This window comes from Ictidomys tridecemlineatus, chromosome 2, assembly GCF_052094955.1.
Source record: "Ictidomys tridecemlineatus isolate mIctTri1 chromosome 2, mIctTri1.hap1, whole genome shotgun sequence".
NCBI classification, from domain to species: domain Eukaryota; kingdom Metazoa; phylum Chordata; class Mammalia; order Rodentia; family Sciuridae; genus Ictidomys; species Ictidomys tridecemlineatus.
The window spans coordinates 12,322,358-12,344,356 of NC_135478.1; the positions used below are offsets into that span (position 1 = coordinate 12,322,358).

The 21,999-nt window shown below is 39.5% G+C and overlaps 1 protein-coding gene across 6 annotated transcripts in view; it reads right to left on the bottom strand.

Moving 5' to 3' along the window:
• The window catches only part of Brd4 (bromodomain containing 4), an 85,840-nt gene that overhangs the window by 61,861 nt on the left and 1,980 nt on the right, over window positions 1-21,999 (bottom strand). For 3 of the 6 annotated variants that reach the window (XR_013434190.1, XM_078037692.1, XM_078037697.1), the window contains exon 2: window positions 5,324-5,425. The exons of the other annotated variants lie outside the window; for them this stretch is intronic. Coding sequence is in view for 2 of the 3 variants with exons in the window: in XM_078037692.1 (XP_077893818.1) it covers window positions 5,324-5,367 (44 nt within the window). In the remaining variant the exon portion in view is untranslated. The remainder of the gene's footprint in view (window positions 1-5,323; window positions 5,426-21,999) is intronic. 6 annotated transcript variants of the gene reach the window in all.

Genomic DNA, 21,999 nt, shown 5'->3' on the forward strand with positions numbered 1-21,999 from the left:
ACTCTCAAATATAAACACATATTGAGAGGCACATGAAAACAGGAACATATTCCAAAGTTCTTTTAGTTCCAATGTAAGTGAACTCTGGAGCATAATGTTTCTGCTTCCTCCTCCGTACAGCAAGGCTTCAAAAAAATCACCATTACTCTGGGAAACAGGACTTAAAATATAACTCATGTTTTTTGCTTAAGAGCCTTAAAAGGCCTGAATGTGCAGAAGAAGGTGACTGTTGGAAATAGTTTGTTATAATTTTGGTTTAGTCCACAAGAGTTAGGGAAGCTGTGTGGAAGTTCTTTTCATTTGTTTTTCAGGGTGGGATGGGAAGCAGTCATCTGCTTCTGCCCATTCAGGCCTTTTAAGGCTCATAAGCAAAAAACATGAGTTAACTGCTGCTTTAGAAAGAGCCTGCTCTCACCCCTTAGTGAACAATCACTTTGGGAGCTTGTTTAAAAATCCATGTGTGGGGTAGGGGAAGGATCACCTGTTGACAAAATGAAAAGATGTGCACACTAGTCTTGGGAGTATATAGCTTAGTAGTATTTGTCCAGCAGGTGTGAGTATATGAGTTCAATCCCCAGTACCACAAAAGGGAAAGGGAGGAGGGGCAAGCAGCACGTATATCACACACACAAAACCAGAAAACACAAATATAGTTTGTTGAGAGAGAGAAAAGCCACTCCAAAATTACTGACAAAGGAGTAGTACTCAGAATATATAAAGAACTCCCAAACTCAAGAAAAAAAAAACTTTTTAAAGATTTGAAGATAATCGTAGGATCAACAGACACCTGAAAAGATGGTCAATGATCACTTATTAAGAAATGCAAATTAAAACACACTGAGGGGGGCTGGGGATGTGGCTCAAGCGGTAGCACGCTTGCCTGGCATGCATGTACAGTGCTAAGTTCGATCCTCAGCACCACATACAAATAAAGATGTTGTGTCCGCTGAAAACTAAAAAATAAATATTAAAAAAATTCTCTCTTAAAAAAAAAAAAACACATTGAGATACCACTGCCTCTCCATCCCCCCACCCCATCAAATCCCCTACAAAAGAGCAAGTGAAGAACTCATCCACTGCTGATAGGAAAAATGCCGTACACACTCTATAAATGTCTGACAGTTTTTTTTAAAATAAAGCTGAAATTCACTTAATAAGGACTAAGGATGTAGCTCAGTGGTAGAGTACTTGACTTCAAACCTAAGTACCACAAGAAAAAGGAAACTGTGTTCCCACAAAGAACATTTTATAGCAGCAGCTTCATTCAAAATCACCAATAACAGTTCCCCTCCCCACCACCACAGGATGGTTTTGAGGGTACTGTTTTGCAGGAGAGGGATAGAGAGACCTGTAGGTACATGAGGGCAAGGACAGGTATAGGCTGTCGAACCTTGAATTTACACCTGCTGGAGAAGCTACTCCTAGCTCAGAGGAGGGGAAAGCTGATACCCAGCTATAGTTTAATGTACAGTTAATCTTTTGAGAGAACTCAATTGTACTGATAGAGCAAAGCTGCTATTTAAGATGCTTTTCATACTAATGTTTCCTGGAGAAACTTGGTCCAATTTTTAAAATGTTAATTAAATCTCAAACTAGTAAAGATATTTGTCTCTGCAACAATGGGGAAGGGACAAGAAATTGAGGCAACAAGGTGCCAGATTCAAAACTCCCTACTGGCTTCAATAGCAGGACATCTTCAAATTCAGAGGGAAAAAGCAGCATTAAACAATTCTGCCTTAGTCTGTAAACTAAAACCCCGTGATTAAAACATAACTGTCATTACAATAAAATACAAAAGAGCTGGACGTGCCTTAACTCCAGAGATTTGGGAAACAGAAGGATGGTAAATTTAAGGCCAGCCTCAGCCACTTAGCAAGACTCTGTCTCAAAATAAAAGGGCTGGGGATGTAGCTCAGTGGTAAAACGCCCCTGGGTTAGGTCACCAGGTACACACCCCCAACACAAAAAGTGCTATGGATAAGGCCCCCTGGCACCATAACCTCTATCCCCACACCCAGTTCACAGGATTACTTGCAATCAAAATTCATCTCAGTCTTATGTTCTGTTTTTGATGGAATAATGCATGTGACCTTTAACTGTGATGTTATAGCCACTACCATGTGAAAAGCCCATGAGCATATAACCACTCCCCATCTATTTATATTGGGATGTTTCCAGTTTTTCAAGTACGATCATTACAGGATGAAGAGAAAGATCAATGAGCATTTGACATCTAATTATATTATGTGTTGTGCTCAACATCTCACCGTGAAAGACACAGGACAAGGCCCTTGACTTAGATGCCAACAAGAATATCTACCACAATAGATTCCACTGGCAATGCTTGAAATTAATGTCCTTTGGACAATAGAAGCTTTCACTCTGATGTTTGACCATCAAGGGTAGGACTGAAAGAGTTCATAGCACACAAAGAAATGACCACCATGGGGCTGGGGATGTGGCTCAAGCGGTAGCGCGCTCGCCTGGCATGCGTGCGGCCCGGGTTTGATCCTCAGCACCACATACCAACAAAGATGTTGTGTCCGCCGAGAACTAAAAAATAAATATTAAAAAAAAATTCTCTCTCTCTCTCCTCTCTCTCTCTCTCTTAAAAAAAAAAAAAAAATGACCACCCATGCTTCATGGTCATTACTCTCCTCCAGAGGACAAATTCAAAGCATCTCTGATCACCACCATCTTTAAACCTACCACACAATCCCAACCCATCCTATCCTTTCATAAGTCATCCAGAGAAGACACCGTGCAACACAAAATGCCAGACAACCTCCAGATTCCCAACCATCTGTTTGTTTGCCCACAAGAACTTACACTGTGCCATCAACTGTAGTCACTAAAGCATTTCCACCTCAACAAGCTTTGCTCCACTCAATACCTTAAGGCTCCTCACAAATGCTAAGAGGCTAATAAGTAAGCAGTGTCTGGACTCAGCCTTGTGACTGCACTAGGGACACAGCAGGCAGTTAGAACATGCTCTTATTATTTCATTTCTAAAATATATTTCATTTCATACAAAATGAACTCAGCTCTAGAATGGACTTAGCACCTGTGTGCGCCCTGGGAAGGCTCTGTATGTAGCTATACGTTCTCCAGGCTGCTACTGCCCTGCCATGGAATTTGCTGAGCAGCCAAACCCAGGCTGGCCACAATGCCTGTAGTAGTTGGCAGGCAATATGCTAGGAGCAATTTTCCAACTTTCCCTGAGTGTCCACATGCTTAGGGAACACTGCTGGACTCAGACCAAAAAGCAATTACTGAATGCCTATGAGGCATGAGACTCAATGTGTTTGTATGTTATGTTCTAATCTCATGAGAACCTTGCACATGGTAGGGTCTAGGATCTCAGTTTTACAGCTGAGGAAGGGGAAACTAGAATAAATCATTTATCTATCTGAGATCACAGAATCCATAAGATTCAGGATCTACATGACTTCTCACCCTATACTCCCACTCCAAGATCATTTTTGGATGGATCAAGGGCATAACAAACTGGATAGGAAAAACCTTACAACATTTAGTATAGAGAATATATTTGACTTCAGGGTAATGTTCTTCCCTTCAACCATAAAAGGAGGACTCATAAATTCAGGCACATTAAAATTAAGATCTTTTGTACATCAAAAGATATTATTGGGGGGGGCATCAAACTAGGGGAAGACATTTGCTAAATATATAATCCACAATGATCTGGTACTCAGATCCTATAAAGAACTACAAATCAATTCTTTAAAAAAGATATACAATCTGAAAGAAAATTAAAAAAAAACTAGTACAGACATGGTAAACACAAACAATGTATAAATACAAGGGATGCTCAGCCAGACTGATACATGCCTATACTACCACTACGTGGGAGGTTGAATCAAGATTGTCAGTTCTAGGCCAGCCTGGGCAACTTAGTTGAGACCATGCCTCAATCAATTAATCAATCAATCAATAGGGGTGGGAATGTACCTCAATGGTAAAGCACCCCTGGGTTCAACCTCCAGTACCAGGGTGAGGGAAGAAAGGGAGGGATACTCAGTGTCATTAATCTACAATTCAGGTTACAATGACACTGTGTATGATCAAGACTACAAAAAAATGAGTCCATTAATTTAATTACAGCAAAAATATGTGCTATGGGATGTGGGAAGGTGAACTGCTGCGACTGTTTTTGAAAATAATTTGACACTGTGATTATCCCTGATGGCAGATGCAAGAAACTTGCACATCTCATATGCATGCATGCAGAATGCTCAACAGTGTTTCTTTCACCCTTTAAAATGAACAACTCTAAGGGATGGGAATGCAGCTCAATGGTAGGGCACTTGCCTACCATGTGCAAGTCCTGGGTTCAATCCCAGTACTGCCCAAAGGGAAAAAAAAAAGAACTCTAAGGACCTAAATGTCCACCAATACAAGAAGGAATAAATGGCGCCAAATTCACACTTCACTAAAGATGAATGAGTTATACCTGCTGCAACATAGTTTAATCATTAACCCCTTAAGTCCCAAGTTTTAAATTCTGTGACTATTTCAATGAAACTAACAAAGATTCATTAAAATGGTGGGAAATCATAATCTAGAGCTTATACAGACTTTATATACATTTTTGTATATATAAAATACATTTTTCAAATCATTTGCCCATTTTCTCACCAGAAAAGACTCAAAAACAGTATTTCAAGTTATATAAGTAGTATATCTGTGGCTCAATTTAAAGTCTTACAGGTGTTCCACACTGGGAAAATGGAACTTGCTGTTAATCAAGGAAATAGTCAAAGATTGAAAATGGTGAACACCATTGATATTAAGCTCAAGCACAAACAAACTATAAGCAATGTATTGTTTAGAAGTATATGGACTGAGAGAAAATAATAAAAGGCTGGTGAACTAAAATTCAAGATGACAAGTAAATAGCAGGGAAAGGAATACAAAGGAAACAAAGATGACTGTGCTGGTCATACTAAATCTCACAATGGGAGTTACAGATCAGTCGTTCCAACTTGAAATGCAAACCAAACAATCACCTACAACTAAGTCTCATAGCATCTCTAGGAAATCTGAGCATTTAGGGTTGGTAGGTACAATGTTCTCTGCTATACTCTACTTCCATTTGTGCCAAACAGAACTTGGTCCCAAATGTAGGACCCTCCATAATCTTAAACATAATCTTCTAGGTAGAGTGCTTGTTACCCTATTTTTTATGCCTAGGAAAACAGGCCTGAAGGCTAAGCAGCTTGTTCCAGATGACTACCCAAATTCCAGTGAGCAACTGTTCTCAGTTTCAGTACTAACAGTCACAATGGTACTCATTGCTTACCTCTTAGGCAGTCTATTCCATTTGCACTGAGCTCCCAAACACATCAGAGAGATAACAGGATAATTCAACTAATCATGAAATCCAACACTATCCCACTTCTTTCTGAAAAACAACAACAAAAAAAGCCAATGATGGCTAAATGATAAAAAAGAGTGGCTTCATAGGCCAAACCTGTGAGGTATCACCTGCAGAAGATCCCTAATGAATAAGTTTTCATCTTCCAGATGAAGCTATCAATTGGAAGTTGTTCAGCACAACCTCAATGAGAAAATGGGTAGCCACAGGTATGCATGTGTGCTTTTGAGTAAAACGACCAAGAAATATGAACTGGAATCCTTGACCCAAAATCTCAGTACTGAACTACTAAAAGAGCAATTAGAATACTATTCGAATAAAAGCACATAGGAATAAGCCTGATGATACAGACTTTAACACCTTAAACTGGGCGCCGTAGTGCACACCTATAATCCCAGCGGTCAGGCTGAGGCAAGCCGTATCCTCAGTGGTTGAGTGCCTCCCCCTTCAATCCCTGGTACCGGCCGCGCCACCCCAAAATTTAACAGAGGCCCACACCTGTTATCCCAGCTTCTTGAGAGGGTTAGACAGGAGGATAGGATCTCAAATTCAAGGTCAACCTCTACAACTTAGCAAGACACTGTCTTAACAATAAAAAGGGCTGGTGGTAAAGTTCAGTGGTAGAGCACCCCTGGGCTCAATCCCCAGTATGGTCAACAAACAAACAGCATTTTAATCACACCATGCATTCAGGTCTGCACCAAGGACAACCTTATAATTGGTCACATAATAAGACTCACTTGAAGAAAGTATAGTCTCCAAGAATCTGAAAACATAAATACTTTTCATTAAATTGCTGCTCAGAGTGATGAGGGAAGAGTTATGAAGCAGAAGTCTAGTATGGTGTGTCCTCTGTAATCTCAATTTTTAAGGACACTACGGCAGGAGGATCACAAGTTAGCAGTCAGTCTCAAAAACTTAGAATGACTCTGCCCAAAATAAAAAGTAAAAAGGGTTGGAGATGTAGTTCTATAGTTGAAGACCCTTGGGTTTAATCCTCAGTATCTTTCTAGTGAGTTTAAAATAAATTTGTGCTGTAATCAAAAAAAAGAAATAACAAGTACTGTAAAAATGCAAAGAAATTAGAACCTCATACACAGCTGGTGGGAATGTAAAATCAGGCAGCCATCCAAGAAAACAGTGTGGCAGTTCTTCAAAAGGTACCTAAACAAAAGTACTATATGATCCAGAACTCACCTATACTTCTAGGTATATATCCAAGAGAAAGGAAACATATTTTTACACAAAAACATGATCATTTTTAGGAGCAAAAAAGTAGAACCATCAAAGTACTCATGAACTGATGAATAAACCATCTTATCTGTAAGAATGAACCAGATTTTCTGGGGGGAGCAAATTATATAATATGGTAATCAATCTCCAAGCTACCCAACTTACAAGGACTAATGTTCAATATTCAAGAATCACTGGATGGAAGAAGAGTAGAAAGTAATACAAGTTGTCCAGACATAAGTCACAAAACACAGGCATCACTAGAGGTTTGCCTCTCCCTCTGATATCTGATCATGAGTCAAAAGGACCCCTGGCTTAAAGCATTTCAGAAATTAAGCTCTCTGGATACATTTTGAGGCAATGCATAGAGCAACATTAAGCAACCTTGATTCTGTGAGTCATTTCTAGATGAGTAAGCTGAAATCAAGACATAATTCAAACTACCTGCTATGTGAATGTGCAAGTTGGGTAGGGTGAGTAACTTAGAAGATCCTGGTAAGTAAAGAAGGGGTAGAGCCCAATCCACCTTTAACAGGCCTCTGATTTTTCTTTTACACTGCTCTGAAAGACAACTGGCTAGACATGTGATGCCACTGCTTGAACCATCTCCATTGCCTTGGGTCCACTTTTCACAGTTACCCACCCCGCCCAAATTTCCCAACTCCAAATCAGTTTCAGTGTATAAGCAGTATCCAGGGAGGTTGTGGGGACTAGCAGTCTTCTGAGTTCTAGCCTGTGTTCACAAAGTGAAAAAGTATGTGTGAATAACAAGACAAGTGGTTATTTAACATACCCAAATTCAGCAGCATTATTCACAACAGCCAAGAAGAGGTGGAAGAAACTCAAGTATCCATCAGCAGGAGATGAAATGCGGCATATCCATACAACTGAGTATTATTCAACTTTTAAAAGGAATGAAATTTTGACACATACAACCACAATCAATCTGGAAAACATTATGCTAAGTGAAATGTCAGTCACAAAAACAATTGCTGTCTGATTTCACTTATATGACATCTAGAGTAGTCAACTCACAGAAACAAAAGTAGACAGGTAATTGTCACACATGGTTTGTTGAGAAAAGGGAGTTGTTCAACGATTATTCTTTGAGTTTTGCAAGATAAAAAAATTTTTAAGAACATCTACCACACAACCATGTGCATACAGTTATCATGTTTTATGCCGAAACCTGTAAAAGTGGTAGATTTTTGTGTGAAATACTAGAGATTGAACCCAGGTCCTTGCACATGCTAGGCAAGGACTCTACTACTGTGTTGTACCCTCAGTCCTTTCTTTTTCTGATAGGGTCTCCCTTAAGTTGCCAGGCTAGTCTCAAACTTTAGAGCCTCCTGCCTCAGTCACCCTACTAGCTAGATTACAGCTGCAAACCATCACATCCAGCTTATGTTAACATGTCTTGACAACAAACCCCCCTCCACACACATACACAACGGCTTTATCTGAGACTCCTCAACTCCTATGAAGGCAAGACCCTCACAGGGCTTGTCTAAGGGTCAAAGGAAAAGCTACATAAAAGTGTTCAATAAACACCCAAAATTAACAAAAGTGAGTGTCATGATTTACTATCAAATCTAAAATATTTACATTTCATAAACCTATGATCATGGAGTAAAATTAAGTAAAAAAAGAGGCACAGTCTGCCCTGCAGTCCATTAACAAATGAGTTCTGCAGGAAGGCACGATTTATCCACCCTGCTTATAGCTGACATCCAATATTGGATGGTCCCTGTCACTCAGCACAAACTGCTAAATGACAAGAAAGAACAAGTGCTCACTAGAAAAACTCCATGATAAAGGACAGGAAGGGATACACAGTCAAATTTTAGAATTTGCTATGGGAGCTCAGGAGCCATCCTGCCTAAACCATCAGGTAATAACTTTTAAATCATCTTGAGTTGATTCACTCCACTTGCACCCAACATTGGCACCTTCCATAATCATAGCTCAATCTTGTGTCCTCACTTGAACCTTTGTTCACATTTTCCACACATAAAGATAACACACCAAGGGGCTAGGGTTTGGGTTCAGGGGTAGAGTACTCACCAAGCACATGTGAGGTCCTAGGTTCGACATTCAGCACCACATAAAAATAAACAAAGGTATTATGTACAAATAAAAAATAAATATATAAAAAAATCTCATTATTAAAAAAAAAAAAAGATAATGCACCAAAAGGGGTCAGTCTTGCTTCCAAGCTCTGCTTACAAAATGGGAGGGGGGAAAGGTATAAAATGAAAGATGTCATATAAAGCAAATTCGGGGGGGGGGGGGGGGGGGGGGGACTTTCTCCAAGAACAAAAGAACAAAACTAGAGGGCATGATCCTTATCTAGATAATTAACATTCATTCCAGGAACAATAGTTTTGAAAAGAAAAACCCTTCCACTGATGAGGACAAATATAGTGTTCTTACCCTCCCAGGGGCTTGAATTTTTCTCAAGCCTAGGACTTCATTTCCAAACTTCTAGAGGGGAAAGAGGGACGTGCCGATCTCCCACATCAAGATTCAAGTTTTTGTCTATTTTTTTGAAGTGCTGGGGGAAATCAAACCCAGGGACTTGTGCATGCTGGACAACTACTCTACCAATGAGCCACATCCCCAATTCTTTCCTTTCTTTTAGAGATAGGGTTTCACAATTACCCAGTCAGGCTGGTCTGGAACTTGCTATCCTCCTGCCTTAGCCTCCCAAATAGCTGGAATTACAGGCATGTGCCTGGCAGGAAATTATTTTTGAGTAAGAGTCCCTAAATGATAAAAAAGCACCCACAATCTAGAATTTAATACATCCTACAATAAGCAGTGCTTCAAGAGTGAGAGGTTCCCTAAAATCCCAAGAATCACCTAGCTCATACTTCAATTTTTTTAATTTTTTATGTGTTTTAATTAGTTATACATGACAGTACAATGACTTTGATATATATACATTTGAATCACATGGGATATAATTTCTTATTTTTCTGAGTGTACAAGTTGCAGAGTCATACTTCAATTTTAACAAGCCTGGGAACCTGGACTAAGGACACACATGCTCCAGTTTATACTTCCCCCAAACCCCTCTCTACTCACAGCTTCCACTAGAGTAAAACAAAGCAAAGCAAAACTCCACCATGGAAATGAAGGACATCAAAGCTGCCTGGTGCTTGAAATGGAAACTTCAAGATTGTGGTTAAATTTCACGTAAGTGAATATCTTTATAAACTCCTGGGCTGGGAATGTGGCTCAAGCAGTAACAAGCGTGCCTGGCATGCACAGGGCACTGGGTTCGATACTCAGCACCACATAAAAATAAAGATGTGTCCACCGAAAAATTAAAAATAAAATATTTTTTTAAAAATTCTCTCTAAAAATAAATAAATAAATAAATCTTTGTTGGGCTGCGGTTATGGCTCAGCGGTAGAGCGCTTACCTAGCACATGAAAGGCCCTGGGTTCGATCCTCAGCACCACATCAAATAAATAAATAAATAAATAAATAGATAGATAGATAAATAAATAAATAAATAAAGGCATTGTGTCCAACCACAACTAAACAAATAAAATAAAATAAAATAAAATAAAAAATAAACTCCTCAGCATGGTGGCACTGCTTTTACTGACTAGCTGAAAATGAGATCTGCCCAGTTACTTATGCAGCTCTTCTGCCACCCTGGTGAACACTGAAGGGCCAGCCCATAGGTTACCAATCTCCTTTCCTACACTCAGCTGAAAAAAGTTTCCTTTCCTCCTCAGACTGCCTATACCTTTCAGAGAGTATTTCTTAGGTTATCTCTTGCATTTTATGCACAATCTAAACCATGAGTTTCCTGACAGTGAAGTTACACAGGGTGGATCCCTTCCTCCCACAATTTGCAGCACAGGAGTCTGGAATTCATGGGCTCTGGAGCCAGGTGCTGCTACTAACTAACCCTAACCCTAACCTTCCTTATCAGGAAGTGGAGATTATACAACTGCCCCAATTTTAATAAGATGGTTTTTTGAGGATTGAAGGAATACATGGCAACTCACAAATTCAGTACCAGGACACAGTAATTACTTAAAACTTCACTAAAATGGAGTGAGCAAAAGCAGTGGGCTCAAGCTTACAGCTTGGGGAGACAGCATATTGTGAAGTGGAGAGGCACCAACACTGTAGAGCTCCAGATAACATTAATGATGAACAGAAATCAGAGTAGCTAATCTCTGGAATCGAATCACCATTTCAGAATAGGCATGCAGGAAGTAACAGGAAAAAAAATGTCAAAATATAGTTCTGAACTTTACAGGTAAGCCCATTCATCAGCAGCTGTTGTGCTAAAGTCCTGAACTTTTCAGAGAGCAAAGATATGCACTGCCTTAGAGTGAACAATGGAAATTGGGGGGTCAGAAAGGCAAGTGAAAAGAGCTTTAGGCCAGAGAGGGTTAAGAGCTCTCACACAAAGGAAATTTATTGATTACCAGAGCAAAAACAGAAAAATATGTTCTTGTGAGACAATATCAAGGATGAGTAAGCTGCAGGCAGTATGTGATGCAACTCAAAGGGGTCCTTCAGAGAACCTGCTTCAACACTGGAAATTCAAAACTGCCTTTTTGAGATTACAAAGATACGTGAGTTATTACCTCGAAACAGATGAATGTGAAGGTGGTGTTATTTCCAGACAGCTAATCTGTCAGTTTCAATGGTTTCCTAGTGTCAAAGGGAAACAAGTGAAGAGTTGCACACATAAATATATTACTTAGCAGTTTTGGGGTTTCTTCTTTGTGTGTGTGTGTGTGTGTGTGTGTGTGTGTACCACCAGGGATTGAATTCAGCAGCACTTGACCACTGAGCCACATCCCCAGCCCTATCTTGTATTTTATTTAGAAACAGGGTCTCACTGAGTTGCTTGGTGCCTTACTTTTTGCTGAGGCTGGCTTTGAACTCTTCTCCTCCTGCCTCAGCCTCCAGAGCCACTGGGATTACAGGCGTGTGCCACTGCGCCCAGGCTTAGCATTTTTTTTTTTTAAATAACTGAAAGCCTTCAGATTCAAGTATTTTTTAAATGAAGATTAACATGAAAACACCCAATACATGGGTAGCACCACTTTTATAAAACAAAATTCTTCCACATACTCAATCTCATTTCTGCTTAACAGAAGTCATGCCTGTACAATAAAACTGCAATTCAACAGAGTAGTGAAATGGGATTAATTAAAGCTAACATCAATGGTAAGTGAATGCAGGAAAATATCCATTAGGGCACATAGATTTAATCTGTAAAATTTAGAGATGGGGAGGGGTGAAGTTTGCAATAGGCGCCATCTTTTCTACCTTCTGACTCAACTCCACCCCAATTATAGAAGTATGAATTATTCCAGTTTATGGTATTGTATTTCCTATTCCTTTCACCAAACAGGGATGGAGGGAAGAAGAGTAGAGTGGCATCTCCACATACCACCTGGTGTCCATATTTCTAAGCATAAGCATGTTATGCTTAAGAATGATACTGTCCCACAAGCTGTCTTCTTCAGCATGCAGGTTCAAGTACACGGTTGAACAAATGTTCCACAGCTAAAATCAGGCACTAAGCCATGTAAGGGACCACAGCCATAAATCTTAGTTTCTAAGTCTATCCACATCCAATATCACCAAATATATGATCAGGCTGGTAAGGGGCCCACAGTGTTACCTTCTGCAGTAAAGGCTCCAGAAACACAAAATCCTGGAGACAGTTTTAAGAAACAGCAGCAGCTTAGTGAAGAGTCTCAGAACAAAGACTTTTCTTCATTTGTAGACACTGCAATTTGCCTATTCTGAAATTGCTCATCCCTCAGAAAGTGTGCAAACTGAAAAAGTGGGGGACACACAGCTATCCTGGACAGGTTGACAGCACTGTTCACACACAGGTAACTTGCTGAGTTTGTAAAAACCCTCTGTAGGCTGGGAGTAGTGGTGCATGCCTATAATCTCAGCAGCTCAGGAGGCAGAGGCAGCAGGATCACAGGTTTGAAGCCAGCCTCAACAACTAAACGAGGCTGTAAGCAACTTAGTGAGACCCTGCCTCAAAATAAATTAAAAAAAAAAAAATTAAGGGTTGGGGATGTGGCTCAGTTGTTAAGCACCCTTGGGTTCAATCCCTGGTACAAAAACCAAAACCAAACAAACAAACAAAAAACCATGATGATGACAACAACAAAAACCCTCTAGGATTTTTACAAAAACAAACCCAAATGGATGTTCCACACTATTTTGGGTCATAAATTTGTAGATGTCTACAAAAGCAGCATACATGTAAAAGTCTTCAAAACCATCAAGAGCTGGGCATAGTTATGGTGCATGCATTTGCAATCCCAGCAACTTGGAAGGCCAAGGCAGGAAGATCACAAATTTGAGGCCACTCTCACCAGTTTAGCAAGATCTTGTCTCAAAACTTAAAAAATAAATAAAAGATCTGGGGCTGTAGCTCAGTGGTAAAGTGCTGCAGCTCAGTGGTAAAGTGCCGCTTAGTTCAATCCCCAGTACAAAAAACAAAAACAAAAAATCCATCAAGAGTCTTTTCATTAATACCATTATAAATTTCTTTTTTTTTTTAGAGAGAGAGTGAGAGAGAGAGAGAGAGAGAGAGAGAGAGAGAGAGAATTTTTTTTAATATTTATTTTTTAGTTCTTGGTGGACACAACATCTTTGTTTGTATGTGGTGCTGAGGATCGAACCTGGGCCGCACGCATGCCAGGTGAGTGCGCTACCGCTTGAGCCACATCCCCAGCCCCATTATAAATTTCTTATCCTAGGAATATAAAATACAGGAAATCTATTACATAGCCTGTATGGTTCAATGTTTACACACGGGCAAGTTTTGTGGAAAAAAGAATCCACAACCGCCTTTACATTCTCAAGGGGACCTCCAACCTCCTCTCAAGAACTGATGATGTTCTAGTGAGAAGTAGGACTCGTCTCATTCTTGGCCACAGGAGTTTCACTTATTTTTACTCCCTTAAAGAACACTGAATATTTCCAATGGTGAGAAGAGGAGGGAAATGATTACTATAGTAGAGCTAAACACTGTTTTTGATTATGGAAATCTGAGTAGGCCTTTTGTAATACTAGAGGAATGCCAAGCAGCAGACTACAAGAACTTGAGTACAGAAACAATTTAGCAAATAGCAAATTTTACAACTGCAGCTTTTGCAGGCATGGGAGATGATGAATCTATTGTGGTGAAATGTCTTCCATTACAATTTCATTTGTGCAAACATGGCTTCTAATTCAGGACTTTCCTTCAATTCTTTGATGTTGTAAGCTTTCAACCTTTGTGCTTCCTCAGGGCTATTTCTTGACAAACTTAACCCTATTAAGGCAAATGAGGCCACCGGCCAACATAAATGACCTTTTTTTTTTTTGGAACTGGGTTTTTTACCCTGAGCCACACCCCTAGTCCCTTTTATTTTGAGACAGGGTCTCACTAAATTGCTTACGCTGGCCTCAAATTTTAGTCCTCCTGCTTCAGCCCGAGTCACTGGGATAACAGGTATATATATATCACTGTGTCTGGCCAAGTAACTCTTGAGACTTGACTCCTCCCAGAGCTGCCACAGCAGCTCCATCTGTGCCTGACATAAGATAAACCATGTCTTTCATTGCTTCTTCCAACAACAGATTTAGTTGGGATACACACATCCTTTAGCATCTTCACTTTACTCTTCTCATGAACAACTCATTCTAAAACTATTTCAATGACTCCTGGTTTATGACCAAGTATGGACAATGAGCTTCCATTGTTCAGGCATTCAAAATTTCAAGTTAGGGATTACATTCTACTTCCAGTATAGGGTAGAATGCTGAACAAGCATCCCATCTGGGATACTTCATAATGATGAGCAAGATGCAGCTGGAACTACTACTTGAGATGAGTGAATGAATGAGAGACTGGTCAAAGGTACCACACTGGAGGCAAGATGGTTCAGCACTCCCATTCTGTACATTACAGGGATGGGCAATGATCCAACCCTGAGTCCTCTGCCAGAAGAGTGGAAGAATGGGCATTCTTTAACATATATATATATATAAATATATATATATATTATATATATTTTAGTTTCAGGTGAACACATTATCTTTATTTTACATTTGTGTGGTACTAATGATGGAACCCAGTTGCCTCATGCATGCCAGCCAAGCACTCTACCACTGAGCCACAATCCCAGCCCCCGGGGCATTCTTAACCTTAAGTCAGAATATTAGAGAAAGAACAAGTTCTGAAGCCATCATTCTGAACCCTTGGATTCAGCTGTGTCTGAGCCTGACTTCAAACTCCCTGGTCACATCAGCCAGTAAATTTCCTTTTGCTGTAACATTTCTGAAAGAGACCTAACAGCCAATTACTAACAGAACATTTTAATAAACAGGTGGGAGGACAGTATCCAAAAATAAAGGACAAGTACCTTATCACACAACAACCACAACCATGTACAAAATATTGTTTATATACTTATTTTTTTTTGTCTTTTTCGGAACTGCGGGGTCAAACCCAGGGCTTTGCAAATGCAAGGCAGACCCTTTGCCACTGAGCTACATCCCAACAATATACTTCTTATTTCAAAACACTAACTAGACCTTCACCACTACATACTTCCTCAAACCCCTCCTCATCTCCAACAAAGGTTTTAGAAATCAGTGGGCACAAGGAAGAAAATAAAAGACTTATGCATTTCACCAGCTACTAAAAAACAGACAGCCACTCTTAGGTGAAATGTTAAAAAATGGAATACAAAGGGCTTAAAAGAAAAACCAAACCAAGCTACTCACAATCACCACACAGTAACAACAAAAAAAATGTCATTTACATTCCTGACATGACCCACAGTAATCATGTACATAAGATCGAACAAAGATTTTATGAATTAAAACTTGAAATGTGTGGCATTCACTGACATTTCTCGTTCCCCTAAACAGTGATTGCAACCCACTAAATCCACTGTATGACCTGATTTGAAAAACCCAGATACAAAGAAATACTTTTCCTTAAAACCCAGATTCCAGTCCGAGTTCTCTAGAACTCATACCTATTTAAGAACTCATACCTATTCAATACACTTTAAATAAAAGAAACAGACTTAGAACCACATGCCATGGTGCATGCCTTATAATCCTAGCAACTCGGGAGGCTGAAGCAGAAGTTGTTTGAAGCCAGCCTCTGTAATTTAAGGAGACTCTTTTCAAAACAAAAAAGGACTGGGAATGTAGTTCAGTGGGAGAGCACCCCGATTCAAGCCCCAGTTAAAATAGCAATTAAAAAAATAAAAGATGGGTGAATAGTCCAAAACTACACAGCAGGTGAGGTCTGCCCTAGTCAAAGTGTGGCTGCCTATACTTTCAGGCTGTACTGAAAGGTTCCACATTCTAGCTGGTTTCAACCCTCAAAATAATGAACACAACATGTGTGTCCTCAAACCGCATGGAAAATGTTTCAGGTGTAAAGTGCCCAAATTAAACACACCATCTTCTTATTCTCTTACACAAACAACATAACCTCATAGGTCAATCTGTCCACAGGCATGTATGTATTATTCCCTGAAGCAGGAAAACTAGGGACAGCAGCCCTACACAAGGACAGGGGAATTACTAATTGGTAATTTCTGGAAATTGCATAATACCAAGCCCAACACCTCTCCCCTGGCACTGACTCCACAGTGTGCTATAGTGTCTCTTGACAAAACAGCAACTAGAAACAAAAACAAAACAACAACAACAAAGTGGGGATGGATATGTGGCCCAGTGATAGTGTGCCCCTGAGTTCAACTCCTGATACTGCCAAAGGGTGGGGCAGTTGTAGGAAGGAGGAAAAAAGAAAAAAAAAAAAAAAAAGGAATTTCAATCTTCAGCTGAAATCAAGACAGAGTGTTGCAACTGCAAAATAGGAAAGGCCTGAACAACTGTTCTCATAATCCTTCAGGAAAGAAAGCATTCCTGGTCTCCACCTTTTCTACCCCAAGGAATCTTACTCACATGATGCCACCTTTGTCCAGTGTCAATGCTGAGGAATACTGACCCAATTTTACAAAAGAGAGAACTGAGGCTTATGAGATTATGTAACTTTCTGAAGGTCAAGAACAAAGGGGTGGGGCTGGGCAGGGGATTTCACAGTTCTCCCTTTCTTACACAGTTCCACCCAAGGCTAACCAACCCTGCTTGCCACAGCATGAGGTCCCACAGCCTTTCTACACTGGATCAAACAGGCCAACACAAGTTAAAGAAAAGATCACAGAACAGCCCATACCTAAGACAAAAAAAAAAAAAAAAAAAAAGGTCTTAATTTATGTCACATAGGAAATTTATTCAAATTCTCTTAAAATTAATGCTCAGATTATCTGACCAACTTCTGAAAGAAATATAAACTTCTAATTATATTTCACAAAAACAAAAGGTATTCCTTAAGGAACTAGATCCCGAAGGCCCTAGTAATAGTGACTAGCATCAACTGGTTCTTCTGGTCTGGTCAAAAGACCCAAAGTCCAGTAGCAGGGCCCCAGTCTCCCAGTCAAGAACTCCACTTCCCTGGCCCAACTATCTAGCTGCCTGGTTCACCATATGAAACCCTTCTCAGGAGATCACGGTGGCACATGCCTTCCTGAGACCAGAATACTTTTACCAAGCCTACATTTCAATATAATTTAAATCAAAGCCAAGGAAGGTGAGGAAGGTATGGAGAGATGTTGTGCCTATCTCTGGAAAAACTTCAGTTCACCAGCACCTCTGGTTCCCTGTCCAATACCTTTGTTTAGATAACTAGGTTTTCATGAAGTAGATAAGTTACATTTTAGGCCAGGAGATGCAGTGGATCACCCTCCTCTGCTGGATCATTTTTCCAAACTCTGCAACATACATCCCAGGGTGGATACCCTCAATTGCTTCATTTTCACTGATCCCATTATCACCATTATTTATCTCATTATCAGATAAAACAAAGGCAAACCCTTTCAAATCCTCTCCTCCACTGCTCTCCACTCACAACTTTCTCAGAAGATGACATAGTACCCTTGGCATGGCACTGGGGGATTTTGGTGTTTCCTACTGACATGGCTGGAAACAACCCTTACATCCACTAGTACACATTCTTAACTGTCAATGGCTGTACTCTCATCCCTTGCATCTTCTTCCTGCTTCTATTTACTTATTTATTTGTATTGGGGATTGAATCCAGGGTGATGAGCATGAGGTCCCACATGTGTTGAGAATGAGGTCCCACAGCCTTTCTACATTTAATCAAACAGGCCAACACATGTCAAAGAAAAGATCAAAGAATAGCCCATACCTAAGACAAACTAAAAAACAACCCTTTTAATCTTTTGAGACAGGATCTCACTAAGCTGCTTATGGCCTTGCTGAATAGCTGAGGCTGGCCTCGAACTTGTGATCCTCCTGCCTCAGTCTCCCGATTTTGCTGGGATTACAGGAATGTACCAAATCCATACCTAATTCTATTCTTCACCCTGGGCAATGACAGGAAGTAGCTAATCTTGAGAGGGCACTGCACTGGTGCCAAGATTAGTGCTGTGTGCCCTTTAAGTTCCTCATTTTACCCTCATAGGAAAGGTGCACAAATGAAACTCAAGGAGGGTTGAATTAGAAACTAAAGATTGTACAGCAGGCGGGCAATCAAACTGGCCAGGAATCAAACTGGGTTTGACTGTGCCAGAAAGGTGGTTTCAGAGTCTTAGGGACAGGACAGCATAGCAAAAGTAAGACTGGACTAGATGCCCAGAAGCTACTCAAGTCCTTTACAGTCACCCTCCCTAGCACATTCAAGTAATACTGGGCTGTTATCCCAGGGTTAAGAGACTTGATTTGAGGAAACAAAGTCCAACTTGGGGCAAGAGAGGAGAAAGAACAAAGATCAAGCGCCCAAAACACTTTTGCTTCTCAGAATCCCATATAACATTTTTTTTAACACAACTATCGTTTGTAGGGAAAGAAATGCTAAAAACTTCAGTCATATACCTGTAATACCAGCTATTAAGAATGCTGTGGCAGAAGGATCCAAAGTTAGAGGTCAGCCTGGACAATTTAGCAAGACTCTGTTCCCCACTGAGAGGAGGGGAAGGGGGGGACAATTGGGGATGTAGCTCAAAGTGCTTGCCTAGCATGGGTGAGGCCTAGGATTCCATTCCAGTACTGCCAAAAAAGGAATGGGATACATTGCCTCTTTTCCCTAACCCTGACACTGAACTCATCATCTATTTCTTCAGAATGAACTAACTACATTTTATGACTTATACATATGGATGTATGTCTGTGTATTGGGTGGAAGGGGGTACTGGGGATTGAACCCAGGGCCTTGTGCATGCAAGGCAAGCACTCTAACAACTGAGCTTTATCTCCAGATCCATGGATGTGATTTTAGTAAAAGGTAGGCAGCCTGTTTAGACTTAAAAAAAATTTTTTAATATTAAAATCAATCTATACAGTAACAGCAGTTGGTCAAGATTGAAGTACATCCTTCAAACTGTTTTTATTATTTTTTTAACTTATTTTTTTGGATACCAAGGATTGAACTGAAGGGCACTCAACCACTGAGCCACATTCCCAGCCCAATTTTGTATTATTAGAGACAGGGTCTCACTGAGTTGCTTAGTGCCTTGCTGTTGCTGAGGCTGGCTTTGAACTCATGATCCCCTTGTCTCAGTCTCCTGAGCTGCTGGGATTACAGGTGTACGCCATGGCGCTCAGCCAAACTGATTTTATATGCCAGCATTTCAAACTGTTCTGTAAGCACAGACAAGTTAAAATCAAATAAGGATCAAACCATGCAGACCTCAGTACAACATGTCAACATGCTGACCTTCTTGAACTTCCATTTCCTCATTCATTTAAATGTTTACACTGCATTCCATAAAGCTTTTGACACTTCTGTTAAAAACTCTAGAAAGTGAATGAGTTAAAAAGTCACTGTGCATCTATCCTTAAAAAGGTTCAGCACAATTACTATGTGACCTAGCCAATTCCAACCCTAGACAGCTGCTCCAAGAAAGTTCATACATGTCACACAAACACTTGTGTACAAACATTTATAGCAGTATCATTCACAACAAAAAGTGGAAACAACCCAAATTCCACCACTGATTGATAGAAATAAAATGTATTACATCCATATAATGGAATATCAAAAAGGGAGATAGTATTGATTCACACTACAAATATCGAACCTTTGAAAACATTCTGAGTGAAAGAATCCAGACTACTAAAATAGCCCCCCAAAAAGCAAATCTAAAAAAAAAAAAAAAAAAAAAAATTATAGATTAGTGGTTTCCAGGGTTGAGGGGGAGTGACTGCTACACAGATATAGAGTTTCTTTTAGGGGAGATGGAACTCTCCTAAAATTGATTATAATGATGGATGCACAACTCTGTGAATATGCTAAGTGCTCGTAATTTTGTCACATGTGAGAATTATCTCAAAGTCATTATTAAAAACACAGAAACCAGGCACTCAGTGGCAAAGCCTGTAATCCCTTCCCAAAATTTGCTCCCTCTAGAAGCTGAGGCAGGAAGATCTTAAGTTTGAGGGCAGCCTGTGCAACTTTGCAGACCCTCAACAATTTAATTGAGACCCTGTCTGGGGGGGGGGGGGGACGACTGACACAACTCTAATATAGCTCTGTGGTAAAGCACCTCTGGATTCAATACTCAGTACCCGACCCAAAGAAAGAAAGAAAAACACATACAAAAAGATGTCTGAAAGGATTTTTTACAATAACAGTGTGATCCTCAAATTACATACAATTGATATCCAATAAACACTGGTTGATGAACACACTTAAAAAAAACTATACTTATCAAAACAATGTTATTATACAAAACCATTGTCTTGCACACAGTAAAAATCTAGTTATTAATTATATAGATGAGCTCACTGCATACCCACAAATCATAATATTAAAAAGAATATGCTTTTTTTTTAAGTGATCATGTTTTTAGTGACAACATGGGATTCACATTAAGAAATTCTATCCATACATGCCTGGGTTGAACTACAATCCAAATTCACTCATTACACATTTCAAATTGCTAAATGGAGGGCTTCACTCTATAGTTGAGTGCTTTCCTAGGATGGTGAGGCCCTGGGTTTGTTCCCATGACAAAAACAAACAAATAAATAATTAAATAGCCGAATGAGAAATGTACAATAGTCAGTACATAAAAACAACTGCATGCCATGCTGCTAACATTAAGTCTACAGAAATACCTAGGGACCTCAATGTTATTTTAAAGCTCATATTCCTTATTAGTCACTATTGATCAATTATGTCCACTAACAATATTTTTAAAGGAATTACTTGCATTTTGTAATATGGACATGCCAAATACTTGTTCAATTATCTCTTAGCTTATTCACTCAAGAATTTAAGATCATCTTCTAAGCATTGAGTATACAACAAACAGAAAGAATGATAAATAAAAAACTATGCCTTCATGGAACTTATTTATTTATTTTTGAGAGAGAGAGAGAGAGAGAGAGAGAGAGAGAGAGAGAGAGAGAGAATATGAATGAATGAATATATATATCTTTTTTGTAGCTGGACACAACACAATGCCTTTATTTTTATGTGGTGCTGAGAATCGAACCCGGGTCGTGCCCATGCTAGGCCAGTGCTCTACTGCTGAGCCACAATCCCAACCCAAATTTTTTTTTTAAAGTTGCTTAAGGACACTTTGTTTTTACAAACATGTCTTATGTTAGCATCAATAAGGAATCCCCCACAATTCACCTAGTAAATGTCCAGTCTTTTCTAAACACAAAGATTTATGAAACATTAGTAGCAGTTTCCAATGACCAGCTTTTCTCTCCTTTTATTAAGACCAACATGGTCTACTTTACAAGATTAATCAAAATTAGAAATCAAAATAACTGACATCCATACAATCTTGACAGATCATGACAGTGGGTTGTAGGAAGCTCATTTAATAGCCCAGGATTCAAATTGCTGAGGCATCAAACAGTTTTTGCTTAAAAAACAAACTTCAAATCTCTCCAGAATCTGTGGATCTCAAGTCATTCAATAACCTGAATTGTGTAATGTGAAAATATTGCATTCTCCCTCACCTCCAAAAAAAGTACAATTTAGTACAAAGATCACAAAAACTGGCTCAAAAAGGTAACTTTTGGAAACAAAGTCTAAATTCCTTTAAAAAAATTCAATAATTTAGTGGAAATTTTACTAAAGTGGCCTGCAATTCTTAGCTAACTTTTCTTCTTTTTCTTTCTTTCTTTCTTTGCCTTGCTGTTCTCCAAGCTAGGAATATAGAAGCCCCAGAACATCCTAACTATCCTTAACCATGGTTCTAATTTCTCAGAATGCAAAATTCCTTTAATTTTCAGCAATCTACATGTATGAG